Here is a 22,039-nt window from a genome sequence, read left to right as displayed (position 1 = left end):
TTAAAGGGTTTGCCAAAGGTCACACAGCCTGCAAGTGGCAAGAGGCAGAAGGACTGGGTCTCGTGATGCTCTTTGCTCAGAGATTTGGCTGTAGCCCAGAGGCCCTTTGGGGGATGTTTTAAACACATCCAGATCCAAAAGCTGCCTTCCTTCCTGTCAACAGAGAAAGGACAGGAGGGACACTGTCGGGTGTCCCCACTGTCAGTGCCCCCCAGAGGCATCAGGGACTGCGGAGGTCTCCCTGCTCTGGCGGGTGAGGCCTGGAATGGGGCAGTGACAAGCCAGGCCTGGCCTTGGTGGGCAGTGGTCTCCGGGCATCTCCTCCCTGCCCACCCCTTCCACACACGCACACACACACACAGCTCCCCACCAGAGAGAGTGTCTGTGGTCTCATGCACAGGGCTGTGCCACATCTGGGAGGCTCACTCCTGATTGCCTTTGGAGCCTTCATCTTCCTGAGCCTCTGTTTGCTTACCTGTAAAATGGGCATAAAGTAATAACACTTTCCTCAAAGGGACTGTCATTGAGATAACGGACATTCATTCAGAGCTCAGCCCGGTGTCTGGCACATAGTAAACCCTTGTAAATGTTAGCTATTATGATTCTCACTGTTGTCCCATTATAGAGACTGTCTAGTCTAGTTTACTAGAGCTCAAATTGGACTCAAATCCTGGCTGTGCCATTGAACTCTGACCTTGAGTTGACCTTTCTGACCTCAGTTCCTCACTGGTCAGTGGGGTGGCTGGGGATACAGTGAGATAGTGTGTGCTACCTGGCAAGTGCCTGGCACGGGGGGAGTGCTCAGCGAGCTCCGTGCCTGTTACTGTTTATTGCTGTTGGAGAGGTAAGTTCAGGACCCTGTCTTCCCTCATGACCCTGTGGGTCACTGGGACCAGGCAACCTCCATTCCAGTGGGAGGGGGCATTGTGTAGCATGGCCGTGCCTGGCTGGGGTCCTGGCCCTGCTCTTCCAGGACCTTTGACCCTGACTCCCCTAAAACTAGAGCCCAGCCTCCAGGCAATGAGGCTAAGCTGGGAGGCGGGAGCCCAGAGTCCCTCCCTGCTTGAGTCTGTTCAGTCTGGGGGACTATGGGGCTGTCCCCAGTCCCTCTCTAGGCCTCAGTGTCCCTGCTTGTGAAAGGATGGTGTCTCTGGGTTCCCCTCCGCCTGCTGCTACTCCCACAGTCTTGGCTTTTGAGCTGGGAGGAAAGTGGAGCTCTGCAGAGCCTTCTGCCCTCCTTGGGGTCCAAGTGTGAAGATCTCATCTGGAGCCTTGACAGACCCTGGAGGACAGGCAGAAGGGACAGCAGATGGCTGCCCTGGCCTCTCGGGGGTCTGGCATGCTGCCCTTGTGGCCACTGCTGGCCCAAACTGCAGGTCAGCCCTTCCGGGCTAGGATGAGTGTCCCGGGCCAGAGCCAGGGTGGCAGATGGGCAGGCGGCCTGGGCTTTGGCCTGAGGGAGGGACCGTGGGAGGCAGGGTGGTGTGGGAAAAGGCGGGCCAGGCAGAGGCTCCTGCAGAGTGAAGGTTCTGGGTCCCTTAGCTCAGCTGTCATTCTTCCTGGGTCTGTTGCCCATTGGTGGGTTGGGTCCCTAGAACCTGGGCAGGAGGTGATAAATTTGGGTAAGGTTTGAAATTGGGCAGGGACGCAGTTGGGCTGGGACCTGTGATACGCTCCTTGAAAGAAACATGGGGTTGAGATGAACACAATGGGCTTAGAAGAGTCTGGAAGGGTTCTCTGAGGAGGTGGCATTTAAGTGGAGGCTTCAAGCAAGACGGGGAGCCGGTAGTGGGAGATGTAGGGGAGGGGAATCCAGGCAGAGGCTTAGAGGTAGGACAGTCTTCTGGCTGCTGGGAGAAGACCCGAGCGGCTAGAGTGTAGCCAACAAGAGGAGGAATGGGGGGAGATGAAGGTGGACAGGTAGGCAGGATCAGCCTTCTGTTTTGCTTTCAAGTCCGGTGATTTACATACTGTGAAATGAGTTTTGACAAATGCACACAGCTCTGTTAACCACCACCGCAATCAAGACAGAGAACCATCGACCTCCAAAACTCCCCCGTGCCCCTTTGTAGTCAGTTCCTCCCTCCTCCCCCAGCCCCTGGCAACCACTGATCTGTTTTCTGTCCCTATAGTCTTGCCTGTTCCAGAGTGTCATGGAAATGGCTTAATACAGTACGTAGCCAACAGAATCTGACTTCCTTCACTTAGTATAATGCATTTGGGCTCCGACCACGTGGTTGTGGGTATTGGCATTTCCTTCCTTTTTATTGCCGAGTAGTATTCCATTATATGGATGTACCACCATTTAGCCATTCACCAGTTGAGGGACATTTAGGTTGTTTCCAGATTTTGGCGATTGTTGGAGGGTTTTAAACAGGAGAGTAACAGTTTACAAAAAATCACTCCATGTACTAAGTGAAGAACAGATTGACCATCATGGGGACTAAATCCAGTGATTTGGTGATGAATCTGGCCCACCATAGATATTCACTAATTGTTCATACAAAACAGCTGTGCTCCGAGGTAGCCAGGGAGGCTTCTTGGTGGAGGTGACATCTGAGGTGGCGCAGTGAGGAGGTGGGAGACAGATGCAGAATGGAAGGAGGCCCAGGCAGTGCAGAGTCCCCGTCGGAGCTGGGTGGGCTGAGACCCCGGCTCCCTGTTCCTGACCCAGCCTTAGTATCCCAGGGTTTCTAGAGTGTGGTGTGCAGGGCCCAGATCGGAGTTCCCTGGGGACACTGGGTGAACAGACCCCTCCCAGGGTCCACCCTAGCCCTGTGGGGGCTGATTCTCTTGGGTGGGAGTTGGCCAGGGGACCTCTGCGCTGGGACAGTCTCTTCCTTGGTGGCTGGTAAGAGGCTGCCTCCTTGTGCCTTCAGGAGCCTCCTGTCCCCCTGGTTCTTTCCCTGTCCCCTGTGGGCCAGCTGGGAGCTGTTGCTGAGGCTCACCCACCCATTGCTGCTTGCTGTGTTTCTGCAGAGGGGCTTCGTGTTTGGTCACTTTCACCTCCAGCCCCATGGGTCGGGAGACCTTCTCACCATCTACTTTCCAGACCAGTTCCATCAGACCCAGGCATGTGGAGTCACTGCGAGTGTCCAGTAGCCCCACATCTCACCCCCCCCTTCTGTCCTCACTGTGCAGAGATTAATCATCTTACATTCCTGTAGGTTTCCTGAAGAAAGCATTCTTTCCTGGAACATTTTATTTTGTTTTGGCCGCACAGAAAGGCTTGCAGGAGCTTAGTTCCCCCACCTGGGGTTGAACCCAGGTCCACGGCAGTGGAAGCACCGAGTCCTAACCACTGGACTGCTAGGGAATTCCCTGGAACATTTTTTTTATTTATTTAAATTTTATTTTTATTTATTTATTTTGGCTGCATTAGGTCTTTGTTGCCACGCGCGGGCTTTCCTCTAGCTGTGGCGAGCGGGGGCTACTCTTCGTTGCGGTGCGCGGGCTTCTCATTGCGGGGGCTTCTCTTGTTGCGGAGCATGGGCTCCAGGTGTGCAGGCTTCAGTAGTTGTGGCTCTGGGGCTCAGTAGTTGTGGCTCGCAGGCTCTAGAGCGCAGGCTCAGTGGTTGTGGCGCACGGGCTTAGTTGCTCTGCGGCATGTGGGATCTTCCCGGACCGGGGCTCGAACCTATGTCCCCTGCATTGGCAGGCGGATTCTTAACCACTGCCCCACCAGGGAAGTCCCTCCTGGAACATTTTAAATGTGGTGTGAAAGCGGAGCTCTGTTTCTCCAGCTTTATGCCTTGATGGTGGAGAGCGAGGGTCTGGGGTGGCAACCCAGACCCCACAGATGAGGCGGCTCCAGAGGGAACACAGACTCCATCGTATTTTGCTCCATGTGCTGAGAGTAATTCTCAGAATAATGTTTTTAAATGTTTAAAACAAAATATAAAGGAAAGCAAGCATATTGAAATATAGTTATCAAAGTATATTTTTAAATTATGATATAGTAATATGTATGTTTATTAACTCATAAGATCTGGAAACAGGTCTGTTAACTACTGTAATTTCAAAGTACTGATGAGTGTATACAATATTTTGACATTTCTGCAGCAACTGTTATGGGATATGAAAATATCTGTGGTTTCTTTTGGTTATAAAGCTATAAGTACTGCTGATACAACCGTGGCTTGTCCAGAATAGAAGGAAATGTTAATTTTTAGTTAGCATTAGTGAAAGTAAAGACGTGATTTTTTTTTTCCCTTCCCATCCAAGTTCATGGACTCCCTGCATTCTGGTGCAGATGAAAGAACCTGAAGTCTGCAACCCGAGTCCCGTTTGGAGGTATCTCTGTGTGACCTTGGACACAGCCCACCTCCCCGGTGCTCCTCTGCGGTTCTTTGCCTCTAGAACAGAGATGGTGATTCCTCTCCTGCCTGTCCATGGGGCTTCTGTGAGGACCCGTGAGATGATTCACATGGAATGTCTTTGTAAACTGTGAAGCCCCGTGCTGCCATGCAATGCCACGCTATTATTAGCGGTACTGTGAGCTCATGTTTGGCCCTCTGGCCCAGCGTGGACCAAAAGACTCTTCCTGGCCAATTCCCTCAGGATTCCTGGGAACCAGTCCATTTCGGGGAGCGGGTCTGCCCCTGAGAGGCTGATTCCTGCAGGCTGACCTCATGGGTCATTACAGCATGTGAGGGAGGATGGACAGAGGTGTACTTGTGGGCAGGGAGTGGGTGGGTGAGCTGAGGTTCGAGAGACCCTGCCCATCCTCCTGAGGTGGCATGGGGGTCTGAGGCCAGCCCTGGAGCAGCCTAGGCTCTCCCTGACTCTTTGCAGCTGACCTGGGGCTGGGATCAGGAGGGCCTGCCCTCTCTGGGCTGTGAGAGAGACTGGGCAGGGCAGAAGCCATACTCCTTTCATTCATTCATCTACCCACCCATAGACAGTGATGGGTGCCTGCTCCGTCCCATGTCCTGTCCAGGGCTGTGCTGGGGACCAGACACGAGTCAGACCCAGCACCTGCCCTCCCCACCAGCTCTTGAGGAAGATAGACTTGAAGACGAGCAAATGCGACCTAAAGTTGTTAGCACAAGAAGAATGGAGTTCAGAGCGTGGGGTTTGAATCAGTTTGGGGGAGGAGGGAATACTCTGGAAGGATGAGAAAGTTAGCAGTTAGCCTGGCAAAGGCTCTCTAGCAGAGGGAATAGCCCAAGCAACCCTGGGAGTAGAACACACAGTTAAGATGCACTGGCCCAGGGTTACAGGGCTTGTTTGGATTCCAACTCCACCGCTCCTTTGCTTGAGCAGCTCTGGGAAACTTCTGAGCCTCAGTTTCCTCATCTGCAAAGTGGGAACACTTTTCCCTACCTGCCTCACAGAGCTGGTAAGGGATCAAACTATTGTGCACGTACTGTGCTTGGACTGGGCCTGGTAATTAGTGAGCTTCCCGATAGGTGGTGGCTATTTCTTCGTCGTGGTGTACCTGGACATGGAGGGCAGAGGCAAGACAGAAGTGGGGAGGAGACCCGGGGTGGGGGGGGGGGGCGGTGGGAGAGGCGTGTGCTCAGATTCCAGGGTAAGAAGCTTGTACCTAACGCAGAGACCAGTGGGAACTAGTGGAGGAGATAGAAAGCTCTCTGCTTTTTTTTTTTTTCCAAGTTTTTTCCAATGAACAGGTATTACCTCTATAATCAGAGCAAAATAAACATTCTCTGTAAAGGGAAAGGCTGACTACCCTGGCAGCAGCGGGGGTGCCCGATCCTGTCCCCCGTCCTCCCCACTCCACTCCCCGTTCTCAGTCCAGGTTAAATAATCAGGTTAAGCTTCAAGGGGAGGAGAGGTTACCTTGAAGGAGCGGCCGGAGGGGGTGGGTTTGGAGGCCTGGCAGGCTGTGCCTGATCTGAGAACCTTTGCGCAGCTTCTTTAGTCCAGACATTCTGACTGGGGGGGTGGTGGTGGGGTGCGGTTTGAGAATCAGGGGCCCCTGGGCTCTGAGGTGGGCACTGCTGGGCAGTGTGGCCTCTTCCTGTCTGCAGTGGGGGATGAAGTCTGGGTTCCCCCACCCGACGTTGGGGGGTCTCTGACAACCTTGTTGTATAGCCACTGGGCTGGCTTCGTTCAGTGGTGTTGGCCCCCTCTCTCCGCATTTCCCCGCGGCTGGGGTGAGAGGCTCAGCAGACACTGAGCTTTTTTTTTTTTTAAGGAGGAAACTTTTTTTTTAATTAATTAATTTTTTTTTTTTTAATTTTTGTCTGCGTTTGGTCTTTGTTGCTGTGCACGGGCTCTTCTCTAGTTGCGGCGAGCGGGGGCTACTCTTTGTTGCCGTGCGCGGGCTTCTCATTGCGGTGGCTTCTCTTGTTGCGGAGCACGGGCTCTAGGCGCGCAGGCTTCAGTAGTTGTGGCTTGAGGGCTCTAGAGCACAGACTCAGTAGTTATGACACGAGGGCTTAGTTGCTCCGTGGCATGTGGGATCTTCCTGGACCAGGGCTTGAACCTGTGTCGCCTGCATTGGTAGGCAGATTCTTAGCCATTGCGCCACCAGGGAATCCCCACTGAGCTGTCTTTGAAGGGAAGCCTGAGCTCCCCACCCACTACCCGCCGGCGATTCCCTACCAGCTCCCTCGGTTGGATCAGACGGTCCCTGGATGAAGTCCTGGGAGACTGGGAGGCTCGGTGAGATCCAAGAACCTCTGGAGGGAAGCAGAGTCCTACCCTCAGCCCCTCCCCATGTCCCAGCAGCCCCTTTCCCAGCCCCCACCTCAGACCCCGAAAGCTCAGCTTCTGCTGCACACATCCCAGAAGACCCAGCCGTGCGGGCCACAATTCAGCCTTTGTGGACTCACCCTCTCACGTGGACGGTGCCAGGAGGGGCTGACCGCATTCTGCCTGCAGCTGGGACAAGCCCTTGAGGGGCCTGGGCCCCCCTTGGCCACCACGGAGAGATGGAGCTGGCATGAATGCAACATCCTGCATTTGCATAAATGGACTGTGGTGAAGGGCAGGCCTGGAGAGACAGCTGCTCATGTGAGAAAGGTCATTCATTCATTCACTTCTTCAATAGATGCTTATTGAGACCCTGCTCTGTGCCAGGCTCTGGGCTGAGGACTTGTGTGCTGAGACACGTGACTCTTGCCCATTTAAGGAAAGAGACTGGAAGGAAGGGACTTCCCTGGTGGCGCAATGGTTAAGAACCTGCCTGCCAATGCAGGGGACACGGGTTCGAGCCCTGGCCCGGGAAGATCCCACACGCCGTGGAACAACTAAGCCCGTGCGCCACAACTACTGAGCCTGAGCTCTAGAGCCTGTGAGCCACAACTACCGAAGCCTGTGTGCCTAGAGCCCGTACTCCGAAACAAGAGAAGCCACCGCAATGTGAAGCCCGTGCACCGCAACGAAGAGTAGCCCCCGCTCGCCGCAACTAGAGGAAGCCTGCGCGCAGCAACGAAGACCCAATGCAGCCAAAAAATAAATTAAAAAAAAAAAAAAAGACTGGAAGGAAACACTCTGCATTAGAGTCACTCGGGGGCCCCCATTTCCAGGGTTTCGGATTCAGTAGTTCTCAGTCAGGGCGTGAGGATTTCTGACAAGTCCCCCCTGCCCAGTGTTGCTAATGCTGCTGGTCCAGGGACCACACTTTGAGAACCACTGTGATTCAAGACCAGGTGGAGGAATGATGAGTGGTTTATGTTTTCTGTTTTCAAAACTGTCTTTATGATCGTCATTTCCTTTTTTTAATAATTTTTTTATGATTAACATTTTTTTTAATTTATTTATTTATTTATTTTTGGCTGTGTTGGGTCTTCGTTGCTGCATGCAGGCTTTCTCTAGTTGCAGTGAGCAGGGGCTACTCTTCGTTGCAGTGCATGGGCTTCACATTGCGGTGGCTTCTCTTGTTGCGGAGCATGGGCTCCAGGCGCGCGGGCTTCAGTAGTTGTGGCACGTGGGCTCAGTAGTTGTGGCGCATGGGCTTAGTTGCTCTGCGGCATGTGGGATCTTCCTGGACTAGGGCTCTAACCTGTCCCCCCTGCATTGGCAGGCGGATTCTTAACTACTGCGCCACCAGGGAAGTCCTGTCATTTACTTTTATAAACAGAAAAATCAGTTTAAAAAAATTATTTATTTGGCTGCATCGGGTCTTAGTTGCGGCACGCGGGATCCTCGTTGCGGCATGCGGAACCTTTTTTTTGTTGTGCACGCGGGCTCTTCATTGCGGCACATGGGCTTCTCTCTAGTTTTGGCACTCGGGCTCTAGAGTGTGCGGCCTCAGTACTTGCGGTGTGCAGGCTCTCTAATTGTGGCACACGGGCTTAATTGCCCTGCGGCTTGTGGAATCTTAGTTCCCAACCAGGGATCGAACCTGCATCCCCTTCATTGGAAGGCGGCTTCTTAACCATGGGACCACCAGAGAAATCCCGAAAAAATCAGTTATTTAAAAGTTAGAAAAATAAGCGGTCCCCAAAAATGACTCCAGTGCCCTGGGTGTGGTCCTGTGTTGTGGAATGTCACCTCCCATGATCTAAATGTCATACATCTTTTAAAGTAGCCCAGCATCATTAGCTTGTGCATCCCCTGCACTTCCCTTTGGCTCACCCTGCGCTTTGGGTCCACTCCGACTCCCAAATCCTCCCTGTCAACGTGTTCTGTAAATAGTACGGTGAGGATTTGGACACAGGCCCATCTGGAGGCTGGTTTAGCTTGGATTTAGCCAACTGGCCCACACTTCCTGAGTGCTGTTTCCTTTATGCTTCCTTAATCTTGCCAGCTGAAATGCGTGTGGACCCCTCACTTCCTCATTTCTTTAACTGGTGTGATCATTGACTGTCCCACTTCCTCCTTCTCCACTTTTAGTTCTGTCTGCTTGGCATGGGGGGGAGGCTGAGTCTGTGTATATATTGGGGTGGAGGTGGGGTTCCTGATGAGGGGACCATTCCTCTGCAGCTTGATGCGGGCAGAATCATTCATTTTGCGGTGTGCTGCTGAACCCCGCCCCCCCAACTAGGAGCAAGGCTGTGGTGCCAGGTGGGGATCAAACCCTTCAGTTGCTGGTGGGAATGGGACAGTATCTGTTGTGGTTGAGAGAAGCAGATACCCTGTCGTCCCCTCTGTCTTCCTTTCCTGTGTTCAGAACCAGCTGAGGAATAGTCCCAGGAGTAACTGAGTGCAGATGGATATAAAAACCTCCATGACCTTTCATACTAAAAACCAGCCTGAAGGTGCCACTTCCTAACCCTGAATTAAACCAACCCATCCAGTCTCAGGGGCACTGGGAAGCCCAGGCCATTCCCCCATAGGGAGCCACCCATTTTCTTTGGGGAAAGGGAGGCTCAGAGGGCTGGTGAACCCAGCTCAGATGTGGTCCCTCTCCAGAGCCTGCACAGTGGTTTGTTTGTTTGTTTGCTTCTTGGACCCACCCCGCTTTCCCATCAGCACCATTTCTAGGTGCTTTCTGTGACTCCTTTGGGATGACTTTGGCAGGTCATTCATCTCCTATGACTCGTCGGTACGCGAGCCTCTCACTGTTGTGGCCTCTCCCGCTGCGAAGCACAGGCTCCGGATGCGCAGGCTCAGCGGCCATGGCTCACGGGCCCAGCTGCTCCGCGGCATGTGGGATCTTCCCGGACTGGGGCACGAACCCGTGTTCCCTGCATCGGCAGGCGGACTCTCAACCACTGCGCCACCAGGGAAGCCCATCGGTTTCTCTTTTTAGTGTACAATCTTATTTAATCTGTTCAATCACACTAAGGGCAGATATTATTATTTCCATTTGTGACTCAGCTTTCACATCTGCTGTTAGACATAGGAATCATCCATTTCTTCTCCTGGGTCTCCCCACTCATCCCCCTGCACTTTGTGTCTAATGATTGTTTCATGTTGGTTTGTCTTTTTGTGATTGTTTACCTAACAAGACGTGCCTTCCTGCACTCAGTATTTGTTAGGAGCTTGCAGGATGCTGGGCCCTGCGCTGGGTGTGGGGCATACAGCGGGGAGTGAGGTAGGCGTGGGGAAGCCCCCCAGGCACTCACGGTCTCTCTGGGAGACAAAGTCTTAAATGAAGAATTGCTGATATACCCATGATAACAAAGGGGAAGTGAAGGACATCTGGGAGTTGATGACAGAGGTGGTCAGGAGCTGCCCTGAGGAAGTGAGGTCATCCCTCTCAACTCTCTCCACTTAAAACCCAGACTCAGATTCGTTACTCAACCCTTCAAGGCCCTGGATGGCTGACCCCTGTCAGTTTCCCCAGCCTCAACTTACTCCTGTAGCTACCCTGGCTGCCTTGCTGTATCTTGACACACTGAGCTCTTTGCTGCCTCTGGGCCTTTGCACACACTGCTCCCTGCCTGTCTCTCTGCATGGCTGTTCCTTCTTGCCTCAGCTCAAATGTCCCTTTAGAGGCGGCCTCCCCAACCTTGTCCTCTAACATAGCACCTTCCCCCATTACTCTTTCATATTACCCAGGTGTTTTGGTTCTGTTTTTTTGGTTTTTTGTCCTCACAGCTCTTAACAGTATCTGAGGGTTTTTTTTATCTTTCAGTTTACTGTGTGTCTTGCCAATGAGACTTGGGGCTCCATGCAGACAATACAGAAAGGGCCACGTTTGTCTTGGTCACCACTCTCCTTCCCCACCCCCTGTGCCTGCACAGAGCCTGGTACACAGTTGGTGCTCATAAATGCTTGTTGAGTGAGCCTCTTCTGCTTCCCCAGTGTGTTACTTTCCTATTGCTGCTATAATAAGTTACCGCGAATTTGACTTAAAACAATCCCAGATTATTATCTTATAATTCTGGATGTCAGAAGTCTGAAAGCCAAGGTGTTGTCAGGGCTCCATCCCTGTAAAGGCTTTGGGGAGAATCCATTCCCTTTCCTGCTTCTAGAGGCTGCCTGCATTCCCCGGTTCATGGCCCTTTCTCCATCTTCAATATACATCACCCCAACCTCTGCCACATCGCCTTCTCCCGCTCTGAGCCCCTTGCCTCCCTCTTATACGGATGCTTGTAATTACACTGGGCCCACCCAGATAATCCAGCAAAATTTCCCAATCTCAAGATCCTTAACTTAATCACATTTGCAAAATCCCTTTGCCATGTAAGGTAACATATTCACAGATACTGGGAATTAGGACGTGGGCATCTTGGGGGGCCATTACGCAGTCTGCCACACCCAGGCCCCCGAGGTGTGCCTAGGACAGCATCGAGTGTGCCCTGCACTCAAGTACCCTGGCCACTGCCATAGGGCCCAGCGACCTGACCTCTCCTTCCCTCTGCAGGATGAGATTGAGGAGCTGCGGGCAGAGATGCTGGAGATGCGGGACGTCTATATGGAGGAGGATGTATACCAGCTGCAGGAGCTGCGGCAGCAGCTGGACCAGGCCAGCAAGACCTGTCGCATCCTGCAGTACCGGCTGCGCAAGGCTGAACGCCGCAGCCTCCGTGCTGCCCAGACTGGCCAGGTGGACGGCGAGCTCATCCGTGGCCTGGAGCAGGACGTCAAGGTAAGCCCAGGGCCCTCCCAACCCTCACAGGTGCCCTTGCTGGGGGGTAGGACCATGAGCCTGAGTGCCCAGGTCAGCTCCCTCCTCATGTGTCCTTGGACAAGTTCCATCATCTCTTTGGGCCTCAGCATCCTCATCTGTAAAATGGGGATCCCTAGGAACTGATAGGCCGTCTACCACGGTTGTCCCAAAGTGGTATCATAAGATGATACCTACCAACAGCAGCTGCTGTTTGAGCCACACACCTGGTGCTGGGCTCCAAGTTATCCGTGCATAGTTCCATGGAAGTTTCTTTCTTGTGCTGATGGAGAGTAGTGAAAGTCTGGAGTTGAATAAGGCTGGTTTAAATCTTGGCTCCAATATGCCCTAATTTTATGATTTTGAGCAAGTCACCTGTTTCAGTTTCCTCATCTGTAAAACACGTGTAACGGCAGCCCCTGCCTCACGGGGTTCTGTGAGGATCAAATGAGATCAGGTAGGTAAGAGGTCACTGTAGGCACTGGAAAAGGTTAGCTAATAATAATTATTATTATTCTCATTTTCCGGATAAGGAAAGTGAATCTCAGAGAAAGGAAGTACCTGTCCAAGTTCATGTGACCCTCCATGTAGCTGGCAGAGCGCAGACTCACCAGCCTCCCATGCTTGCTGCCTGACTTTGCTGATCTTGGCCTCAGAGAGCAGGAAAGGGATGGCCTGGAGGCTGGCAGACGGGGCTTCCAGAAGAGAAGTCTGCCCTGCCTGTCTGTATGAGCCCTGGTCTGGGGGCTGAGAACTCCAGGGGACCTGGCCCAGCACCCTGCTCTCAGAACTCAGCCCAGTGTTATCCAGGGATGTAGGAGCTGGGGGTAGGGGCATCTGGCACAGCCCGGGGGCCTGTGGAGTCTTCCTGCAGGGGTGACCTCTGAGGTGAGGCCTGAGGTAGAAGAAGGAATGTTGAAGGAAGAGGGCCCCTGTAAGGGGAGGTGAAGAGTGAGCACCAGATCCACACCGGCCTTTGCGTCTCCCATTGTCTTGCACGTGCCGTGGGCACATTGGGATTGTAGGTCTGCTGTACAAGTGAGGAAATAGCTCAGAAAGATTATATCTCCAAGGCCAAAGTGCACCTGTACCTGAGAAGGCAGCTCTTGGGATAAATTGTTATACAAATATTCAAATTCCAGGTATCAGATTGAGAGGGTGTGGGGTGAGGGAGAGCCCTGGAAGCTTAGAGCAATCTGAGTTTGAGTCCAGGTAGTTGGGGCTTTGGGGCGAAGACACTGAAAAGTCAGCCTTAGGTGAGGAAGGGGTGGAGGAAGGCTGGAGCTGGGAGCAGACTAGCTGGCTTGCCTCTGTGGGAGGAACTGAGAGCAGCTGGTGTGTGTGTAGAATGGGGAGCGGGGGAGGCCCTCTGGAGTCTGGGCGGAAGGGAGCGGCCCCTTCTGTTGGGATTTGAACTAGCCAATCAGCAATTGGCTTGGCCCCTTCCCTCCCTCCTCTCCCTGCGCCTGCAGCTGGAGCGCTGAGCTCATCCACACTGGCCTGGGCTGGACAGCTTTGGCCGCCTCCCTGTGTCCCAGGTGCTGGGGATGTTCTGGGGCATTTTTTGGAGGCTTTCAGAACGCTGACTTCCCTGGCATCGCCTGGGAGGGCTTGAGAGACCCAAGTGTGGAGGGAACTGGATGTTGCCTGGGAGGGTATCCCCGGGGGCCCTCTGACTTGCTCTGCCAGCAAGAGTAGACAGGCGTGAGGCCACCTCTTGGAGTCTCAGTTTCCCCTTCTGTTAAAAGGAGGGCTTAGAGCAGCTGAATCTTCAGGGCTTTTGCAGCCCCAGTGGTTTAAGCAAGTAGGTAGATTACTGGTGAGGGTGCCATGAAAGACACCTCAGGCCTTGGCCCTCCCTCCCCCTCACCCCCACCCCCAGGCTCTCTCACTGTCTGCTGGTTCTCACAGCTGGCAGGACCCACAGAAGCTCAGCAGGAACATTGTTCAGCATGAGGAGGGCAGGGGTGGGGGAGTGCAGAGACCTGCTCTACCACTTGCTTGCTGTGTGGCTTTGGGAAAGCTCCTTGACAGCCCTGAGCCTCAGCTTCCCCATGTGGAAAATGGAGATGCAACAAGTCTCTACCTGTAGAGATTTTTGTGAGGATAAAATGAAATAGCTCAAGTAAAGAGCGTGCTGAGCACAAAGTCTGGCTCGGGATGCTCCCTCAGCAAATGAGCAAATGTTGCTTGTAACTGTTCAGGAGAAGAACTTAAAAGGCACTAGTGGAACAAATGGCTGGACCACGGTGGAGAAGGGGGCCAGAATCTCTACCTCCCTGGGTAGATAAGTATAGCCTGGAGGTTTGTTTACCGTGGAGATTCCCAGGCCCCACCCTCAGGGCTTGGGGTCCTGTACGAGGGTGTCAGGTCCCGGGAATCAGGGATGAAAATTCCCACCTGAAGGGACTCTTGTGGGAGGCCCGAGGACACACCAGTAAAACAATTCTTAGAAATCGATGTTGCTGGAGAAAAAGTTCTGGCTTTGGGTTTAATCCCTGGGTGACCTGAGCAGGTTACTTTCTCTCTTTGATCCTCAGTTTCCTCATCTGTACAATGGGGGTGGCATTCCCACCCTCCCGGGTTTCCTGGGAGGATTTCACCACACAGAACCCAGATGCTGCCTGGACAGGGGGTGCTCCTTAGTGACGGTTCCTATCCCACACCCTGGGGATTCAGAGTGACAGAGACCCCTTAAAGCCTTAGGCCCAGGATCCGAGGGGCCAATGAGCGAGGTGGCTGTGGCCTGGAGGCTGCTGGTTGCATTTGGCAGGCCCCAGCGCTGTAACAGTGACCTCATGGCTGAGAGCATTTGTTTGTGCTTTGGGGATTTGCCCTGGTTTCCAGAAGCTGCAGCTGCTCCACCTCCTGTAGTATCTCAGCCCCCCAACCTTCGGGATAGTTGGGAGGATCATGAGAGGATCAAATGAGACAGGCAGGTGGGGCCCCGTGAGCCCCTGACACAGTGAGCCCACTGTTGCGCTTATTTTTAATACTCTTATTATTGATATTAATATAATGTGTCTTCAAGCTTCAGGCCAACAGCGGCTCAGATTGAGAGCAAGGCTCCAGAGTTGACCCACCTGCTTTCAGATCTTGGTTCTGTAGCTTCCTAGCTGTGTGGCCTTGGGCAAATGACCTTTTCTTTCTGAGCCTCAGAGTGGGGATGATATTCAAAGCACGTACCCAGGGGATGAAAGGCATGTGGTGGGTGCTCGGGGAGCGACAGCTGATTCTGCCTGATTACCTGTGAGAGCCAGGGGGCCCAGGACCACTGAGGCTCAGAGAGAGAAAGGGAGAGGCGCAGGCAACCGGGCTCCTGCCCTCCAGGCAGGCATGTTCTTTGCTCCTGTGGGCCTCCATCAGGGGCACAGGGCTCTGTGGGGATCTGAGATTAAGGGCCCTTTTGTCCACACTGGAATTCTGTAAGCTGCCTGGGGCTAGGCCTTCTTAACAAAGCACCCCTGGGGGTAGAAAGCAGTTGGAGAAGGGGGTTCCATGGAGAATGGAGCAGAGGCAACTGGGGACTCACCTCACGGAAGGGATGAAATCCATCATGAACCCAAGAGGATCCAGGAATCTACATGGATCATGACTTCTTGGTGGGGAGTGGGTCACCTGCCCAGGTCAAGGCCATGGTGGGGATGGAGTGAACACCGGGTGGAGAGAAGCTGGCCCAGGTGGGAGCATAGTTGGGAGAGGAGCCCCCGCTCCTCCCAGCAGCTGATCCCTCATCCCAGTCAGGGACACAGCCCTCTCTGGACATTTGGGGGTGTGGGCAGTTGTGGGGAGCATCCCCAGCTAAGCTAGGGCATGTGCAGCTCCCCATGTTTCAGTCATTTACTCCTTCATTTCCCTCCCTTTTTGCTTGCTGGGGTCTTGGATTTGTTTGTTCATCCAACAGGCATTTATTAAGCACTTAGTGTGTGCCAGACCCTGCGCTGCTACCGGGACACAGAGATATGAAGGAGCCCCGGCATGGCCTGGGGCCTGGACCTCTGAGCTCCATCACTCCTGCCCCCAGGGGCTAAGCAGATGAATGAATGAATAAATGAATGAATGAATAGAGTATTGATCAGGACAGGGACTCACTGGGTGACCTAATAGCCTAAAACTTGGGACCTGGGGCTGAACACCCGGACACTAAACTCAAGAGTGAGGTTGTGGGGTGCTGGGCCAACCTGGATTAAAATCAGTGCACAGAGGTGAAGCAGTAATCTTGACAATGCATTAAAAATCATACTTTTGAGCACCTGCTATGTTCTAGCCACCAGCCCAAGCACTGTCTTTTTTTTTTTTTTTTTTACAGCAGGTTCTTATTAGTTATCTATTTTATACACGTGAGTGTATACATGTCAATCCCAATCGCCCAGTTCATCCCCCCACCCCCCCACCCCCCACCACTTTCCCCCCTTGGTGTCCATACATTTGTTCTCTACATCTGTGTCTCTATTTCTGCCCTGCAAACCGGTTCATCTGTGCCATTTTTCTAGGTTCCACATATATGCGTTAATATACGATGTTTGTTTTCCTCTTTCTGACTTAATTCACTCTGTATGACAGTCTCTAGATCCATCCATGTCTCTACAAATGACCCAACTTCATTCCTTTTTATGGCTGAGTAATATTCCATTGTAATATATGTACCACATCTTCTTTATCCATTCGTCTGTCGATGGGCGTTTAGGTTGCTTCCATGACCTGGCTATTGTAAGTAGTGCTTCAGTGAACATTGGGGTGCATGTGTCTTTTTGAATTATGGTTTTCTCTGGGTATATGCCTAGTAGTGGGATTCCAAGCACTATGTCTTTTATTCCTCACAGCAGGCCTCGTGACTATGCTGTATCAACCCCCTTTTACTGATGACCAAACTGAGACTTCAAATGGTTAAATAACCTGTCCTGGGTCGCACACCCAGTGAGGGCTGGAATCAGGCTTGAATCTAGTTTTCCCACCTGCGAAGTCCTCGTTCTGCTAGTGAGGGATTGCTCCCCCTACTTTGTGGATGAGGAGGGTTTGGTGGCCCAGAGAGACTGTGGGAGGAGCCTCGTGGGCCAGCTTCCAGCTGTCCTAGGAGATCTTCAGGGGGCTGAGAGAGGCAGTGGGCAACGGAGGGAGGAGGGGGAGGCAGGGCTCGATTTCCTTTCTGGCCGTTGTTTTCCCTGGCCTTCCTTGCACACTGCCAAGGGGTCCGTGCTGAGTTGGGCCTGGGCCCGCAGAAGGCAGAGCCAGGGAGGGCCCTCTTCCTTTCCGGCAGGGAGGAGGTGCCATGGCCATTTCCGAGACTGGCAGGCACGAGGCACTGGGCTGTCTGCCGCACACATACCCCTTGCTGGCAAAGCCCTCATACCCCTTGTGGAGCCTGGGCCACGCTGGCCCTTCAGCCAAAGCCCCTAAGCTCCCTCCAGCTTGGCCCACACTAGCTCTGTTTGACTCTGAGCAAGCCATTTGCCCTCTGAGCCTCAGTTTCCTTGCCAGTAAAATGGGGGCAGAGTTGGGGTGAAGAGGAATGAATCTGGCACATAGCAGGTATTCAACAAGTGCTAGTACTTAGTCCACTTGGGGATGGAGGCTAGTTGTGATTTACCAGCTCAGAAGGGCCTTCCTCATCCCCAGAGAAGAGACCCCCTTTCCTACCTTTCACCCCAGCCAGCAGGGGACAGGACAGAGGGGTCCTCAAGGAAACGGGGTGCTCTTACAGCAGAGTCCTGGAACCGGGATTGGAGTCTGCAGCTCCATTAGCTCCTTCTGTAGGGATGACTTGGACATCTGCCCAGCCTTTGTCACTGGGGGCATGTTCTGTATCCCAGACAACTGGAAATAGGCCTCAGGGTCTGTGTCACATTGTGACCCTCAGCAAGTCATGCCCCCTCTGGACTCAGCGCCTCCCAGCAGCAGCCACCACTTACCCAGTGCTCACTGTGCAGGCTCTCAGCCAAGCCTTTGTGCAATAGCTGATTCAATCCTCCTGTCGGCCCATGAGGTTGGTGCTGTTATTATTGCACCCATTTTGTAGTTAAGGAAAGACCCAGAGTAGGGAAATAATTTGCCCAGGAACGTATGCTGGTCACTGGCAGAGATGGGGTTCAAATGTCTCTGGGGATGCCCATCTTGCTCTGGGTTTCCCCTCTCTTTAAAATGATCTTCTTGGGGGGTAGTGGTGGTGGGATGAATTGGGAGATAGGGACTGACATATATACACTAATTTGTATAAAGTAGATAACTAATAAGAACCTGCTGTATAAAAATAAATAAATTAAATTAAATTTAAAAAAAATAAAATGATCTTCTGGTCCTGTCTTAAGCTCTGGTGAGAACTGGGCCAGAGGGTGGACAGGAGAGGCTTTTGGAAGCATCAGAAGGCCCAGATAAAAGTAAAGGCATTGCTAAGAGCAGGCACTGCCTGTGTAGCTTTCTGGGAGCTGAACTATGATGTGGACATAGGAAGCACAGGGTGCCTGGGTTTGGGTTTTGGTTCTACCACTTCCTGGCTGTGCGACCCTTGGTGAGTTACTTGACCTCTCTGTGCCTCAGTTTCCTCTTCTCTAAGTGGGGGTGATGAGAGTACCTGCCTACCCTGGGGTTGCTCTGTGGTAGAGGTAGGATGGCCTGCTCATGCCCTGCTCATCACCCACCTTTGCTCAGGTCTCTAAGGACATCTCCGTGCGGCTGCATAAAGAGCTCGAGGTGGTGGAGAAGAAACGGGCGAGGCTGGAGGAGGAGAATGAGGAGCTTCGGCAGCGGCTCATTGAGACCGAGCTGGCCAAGCAGGTGCTGCAGACGGAGCTGGAGCGGCCGAGAGAGGTGAGGCCCGCGTCCACCCCGGCAGGGCTAGGCCTGGGCCGGGCAGGCATGTGCCAGCCCCATCCAACCAGTGTCTCTGAACCTCTGTCCCTGCACAGTTATGCCTCCCTGGCAGAGCTGTCTATTCATTCACTTCTCCAGCACACGCTCCCTGAGCACCTACTGTGTTCACTGTGTGCTGGATACTAAGGACACAGGGGTGCGTGAGAGACACCTGGTTCCTGTCCTCAAGGAGCCCACAGGCTAACGAAGGAGACAGTCAGCCATCAAAGGACCACAGCTGGGAGAGGATTGCCTGAGAAAACATGCAACAGTGCTGAGCAGGGGACCCAGCCCTCTGTGCCTCAGTTTCCTCATCTATCAAATGGGATAGTAATACTTTGAATCATTGGAAGGACTAAGTGGTATAGATTTTGTGGACATGCTTTAGGGACTGCCTGGCACTGCCACTCGGTATAAAGTCACTGCCAGGTCTGGGCTTCTGGCTGGTGTCTCAACACATTTCCAGGACACAGATGCTTTTTTTTTTTCTTTTTTAAATTAATTTATTTATTTTTGGCTACGTTGGGTCTTCGTTGCTGCGCTTGGGCTTTCTCTAGTTGCAGCGAATGGGGGCTACTCTTCATGGCGGTGCGCGGGCTTCTTATTGTGGTGGCTTCTCTTGTTGCGGAGCACGGGCTCTAGGCGCACGGGCTTCAGTAGTTGTGGCACGCGGGCTCTAGAGCGCAGGCTCAGTAGTTGTGGCACACGGGCTTAGTTGCTCCGTGGCGCGTGGTATCTTCTCGGACTAGGGCTCAAACCCTTGTCCTCTGCATTGGCAGGCGGATTCTTAACCACTGCGCCACCAGGGAAGCCCCAGATGCTTCTTGAGTGTGACCCCAGGCACCAGCTTCTCCGTCTTTGGTCATGAGAGTCCCTCCACCTGGCATTCCATTCTTCCTTCTGCTGTGTGTTAGGTGTACAGCATGTTAAGCACCATGCTAGACACTCGCCATGATTTTCAGAAAGGCCCGATGAGGTTGTGACTGTACCAGTTTTATGGATGAAAACACAGCCCTGAGAGAGGGAGCGATGTCCTCCAGGTCACGTAGGGCCCAGTGGGCTGTGCAGATTGGAAACCATCAGCCCAGGTGATGCCTAAGGGCTGGAATCCTCCAGACTCCAGGGGTCTGTGTCCCAGGCGGCCTGGGTGCCTTCTGCCCCCAGAGGCACAGCTGGGCCTCAGCTGGCTGGCTGCTCATGAGGCATGCTAGGATTGAACGTTGTTCTGGGGCACAGTTCTCACCTTCCCAAGGGCAGGCGTGCCAGCATTCCAGGACAGACACCACAGCCCTGAGGCCATAACAATCCTTCTGCTGCCCTCCCCGCTGGGTGTGTTGGTGTGACATGCCAAAGGCTTCTCGGTGTGGAGATGGGAGGTGTTTGCTACTCAGGGCTGCCCAGGGCTGCGTGGGAGGCCCCCTCCCCCGGGCAGCCTCCTGCCCTCCATGGCCTGGCCAATAACAGGGGACCATCTTCACACATCTCATTGCTGCTACCCTTGATAGTGAAAAGGAGAGACAGTTTCGAAGGTGCCTCGGATGTCAGCCTCTTCCCATTGTAAAGGAGAGGTAACAGATGTCCAGAGAGGGAAAGCCTGCCTGAGTTCACCCAGCCTCTCCTTGGCTGAGATGGGGCTGAGACCCTGAAGCCACCTCCCCTAAGTTTTAGTTTCTTCATCTGTGACATCAGGATAATAACAGTACCCAGTTTATGAGGTTGTTCATGATCATTCATAAGATTGGGTAACCATAGAACACTGTGAAGAAGTTAAAAAGAATAAGGTAGTATAGCAGTTCCTGAGAAAATTAAACAGAATTTCCAAATAAGCCAATTCCACTTCTGGGTATATACCAAAATTGAAAGCAGGGACACGAACAGATATTTGTACCCTCATGTTCATAGCAGCATTATTCACGGTAGCCAGAAGGTGTAAGCAACCCAAATGTCCATCAATGAACAAACAAAAATGTAGTATATACTTACAGTGTATGTATAATCTTAAGAAGGAACGTGATTCTGAAACAGGCTACAACGTGGGTGAACCTTGAGGACACTGTGCTCAGTAAAATAAGCCAGACACAACAGGACAAGTATTATATGATTCCACTCAGATGAGATACTGAGAGTAGCTAAATTCCTAGAGACAGAAAGTAGGTTAGAGGTTACCAGAGCCTGGAGGGAGGCAGGTGTAGGGAGATATTGTTTAATAGATACAGCATTTCAGTTTGGGATGATGACAAAGCTCTGGAGGTGAATGGTGATGATGCCACTGGATTGTACCCTTGAAAATGGCTAAAAATAGCAGATCTTATGTTATGTATATTTTACTGCCATAAAAAAGAAGAAAAATGGTTAAAATAGTAAATTTTATATTAGGTGTACTTTCCCACGATTTAAGAAAAAAGGCAGATACATATGCACTGATGTGGAAAGATCTCTAAGGTACATTGTCAAGCAGGAAGAGAAAGCTGTAGAATCATACATATTGTGCAATCCCACTAATTATCTTGGAAAGCCATACAGAACGAACTGATTTTGAAGCATGTGTCTATATGTGCAAATGCATAGCCTGGAGGAAAGTCTGGAGGAAAACCCACTGAACTGAGGCATTAGAAATGGTGGGAGTATGGTAGGCAATGGCTTTTGCTTTTTATTCTATGATTGCTGTATTTAGGGGTTTTTTTGGGGGGGGCGTGGTTATTAGTAGTGAAATTTTAAATAAAGTTAAGTATGTAAAGAGCCCTTTGTGGTGCCTGGCACACAGTTGGTGCTCAGGAAACACTGGTTCACTTCCTCTTGGAGGTGATGTCAGTGAGGCTGGCCTAGCCCTCCCTGATGTGCCCCTCGGTGTCTTAGGATCTGCGGAAGGAGGCGTGGCCCTGTGTTTATTTGCTGATTGCCCTCTCTCCTCCCTCTCCTTCCTGATATGGTTTCTATGGAGACGAGGGTCCCTTAGCAATTCTTCTGCCAGAGCTGTTCCCAGTCCCATCATCGAGATCTGCCTTTGCCATCCTGACAGGTTGCTGTGGCGATGCTGTCACCCGGCTGGGAACAGGAGCCCCTGGCCTGAGCTGATGTGGTTGCTATGGAGATGGTTCTTCACTAGCGAGAAGGGAGGGTGGCCTGCCCCAGCTGTGTTCTGCAGTGGCACCGTTGCCAGCTGGGCTGCAGCTCAAAAATCGTAACACGAGCCACCGCCACCCCCAATCCAGTATCATTCCCCGTCTTTGTATTTTAGGCAGAAAGCCAATATCAGTGTTGATGGGATTTATAATAACATAGCTGCTGTGTCTGAGTGCTTGCTCTGTACCAGGCACTGCACTAAGCAGTTTATGTGTGTCTTCACGTTGTGTAGCCAGCAGCCTCCCAAGGTACATCGTGATTTTGTCCCCATTTTATTTTATTTTGTTTATTTATTTTTTTGGCTGCACCACACAGCTTGCGGGACCAGGGATTGAACCCAGGCCCTCGGCAGTGAAAGCGTGGACTTGCTGTATATAGATGGGACAGGGGAAAGACAAGGATGGGATCCTAACCCAGGACTCTCCATCTCCCAAAGCCACACTAACTCTTACGGCGATGCCCGTGCCCTCCTTGCCCCATCCAGGGGCCTTCCTAGAACCCGGCTGTGTTTCGGAACCTCTGAAGAGGCCACTCACTCCAACGAGTACTTCCTTCTCTGGCCCAGGCTTCTTGGCCTGATTCCCACTCTCATGGGGTAGAAAG

The 22,039-nt window shown here is 52.5% G+C and overlaps 1 protein-coding gene across 1 annotated transcript in view; it reads left to right on the top strand.

The window, feature by feature from the left end:
* MTCL2 (microtubule crosslinking factor 2) overlaps positions 1-22,039 on the top strand; it is a gene marked incomplete at both ends in the record, with an annotated part of 64,039 nt that overhangs the window by 9,024 nt on the left and 32,976 nt on the right. Inside the window, 2 exons of the mRNA XM_079720290.1 lie at positions 11,225-11,449; positions 18,113-18,271. Of these exons, the coding sequence (XP_079576416.1) occupies positions 11,225-11,449; positions 18,113-18,271 (384 nt within the window). The remainder of the gene's footprint in view (positions 1-11,224; positions 11,450-18,112; positions 18,272-22,039) is intronic.

Source organism: Hyperoodon ampullatus, assembly GCF_949752795.1.
Source record: "Hyperoodon ampullatus genome assembly, chromosome: 14".
Taxonomy (NCBI): Eukaryota; Metazoa; Chordata; class Mammalia; order Artiodactyla; family Ziphiidae; genus Hyperoodon; species Hyperoodon ampullatus.
The sequence above is the reverse complement of the archived record's forward strand: the minus strand, read 5'-3'. Positions and strand labels throughout refer to the sequence as shown.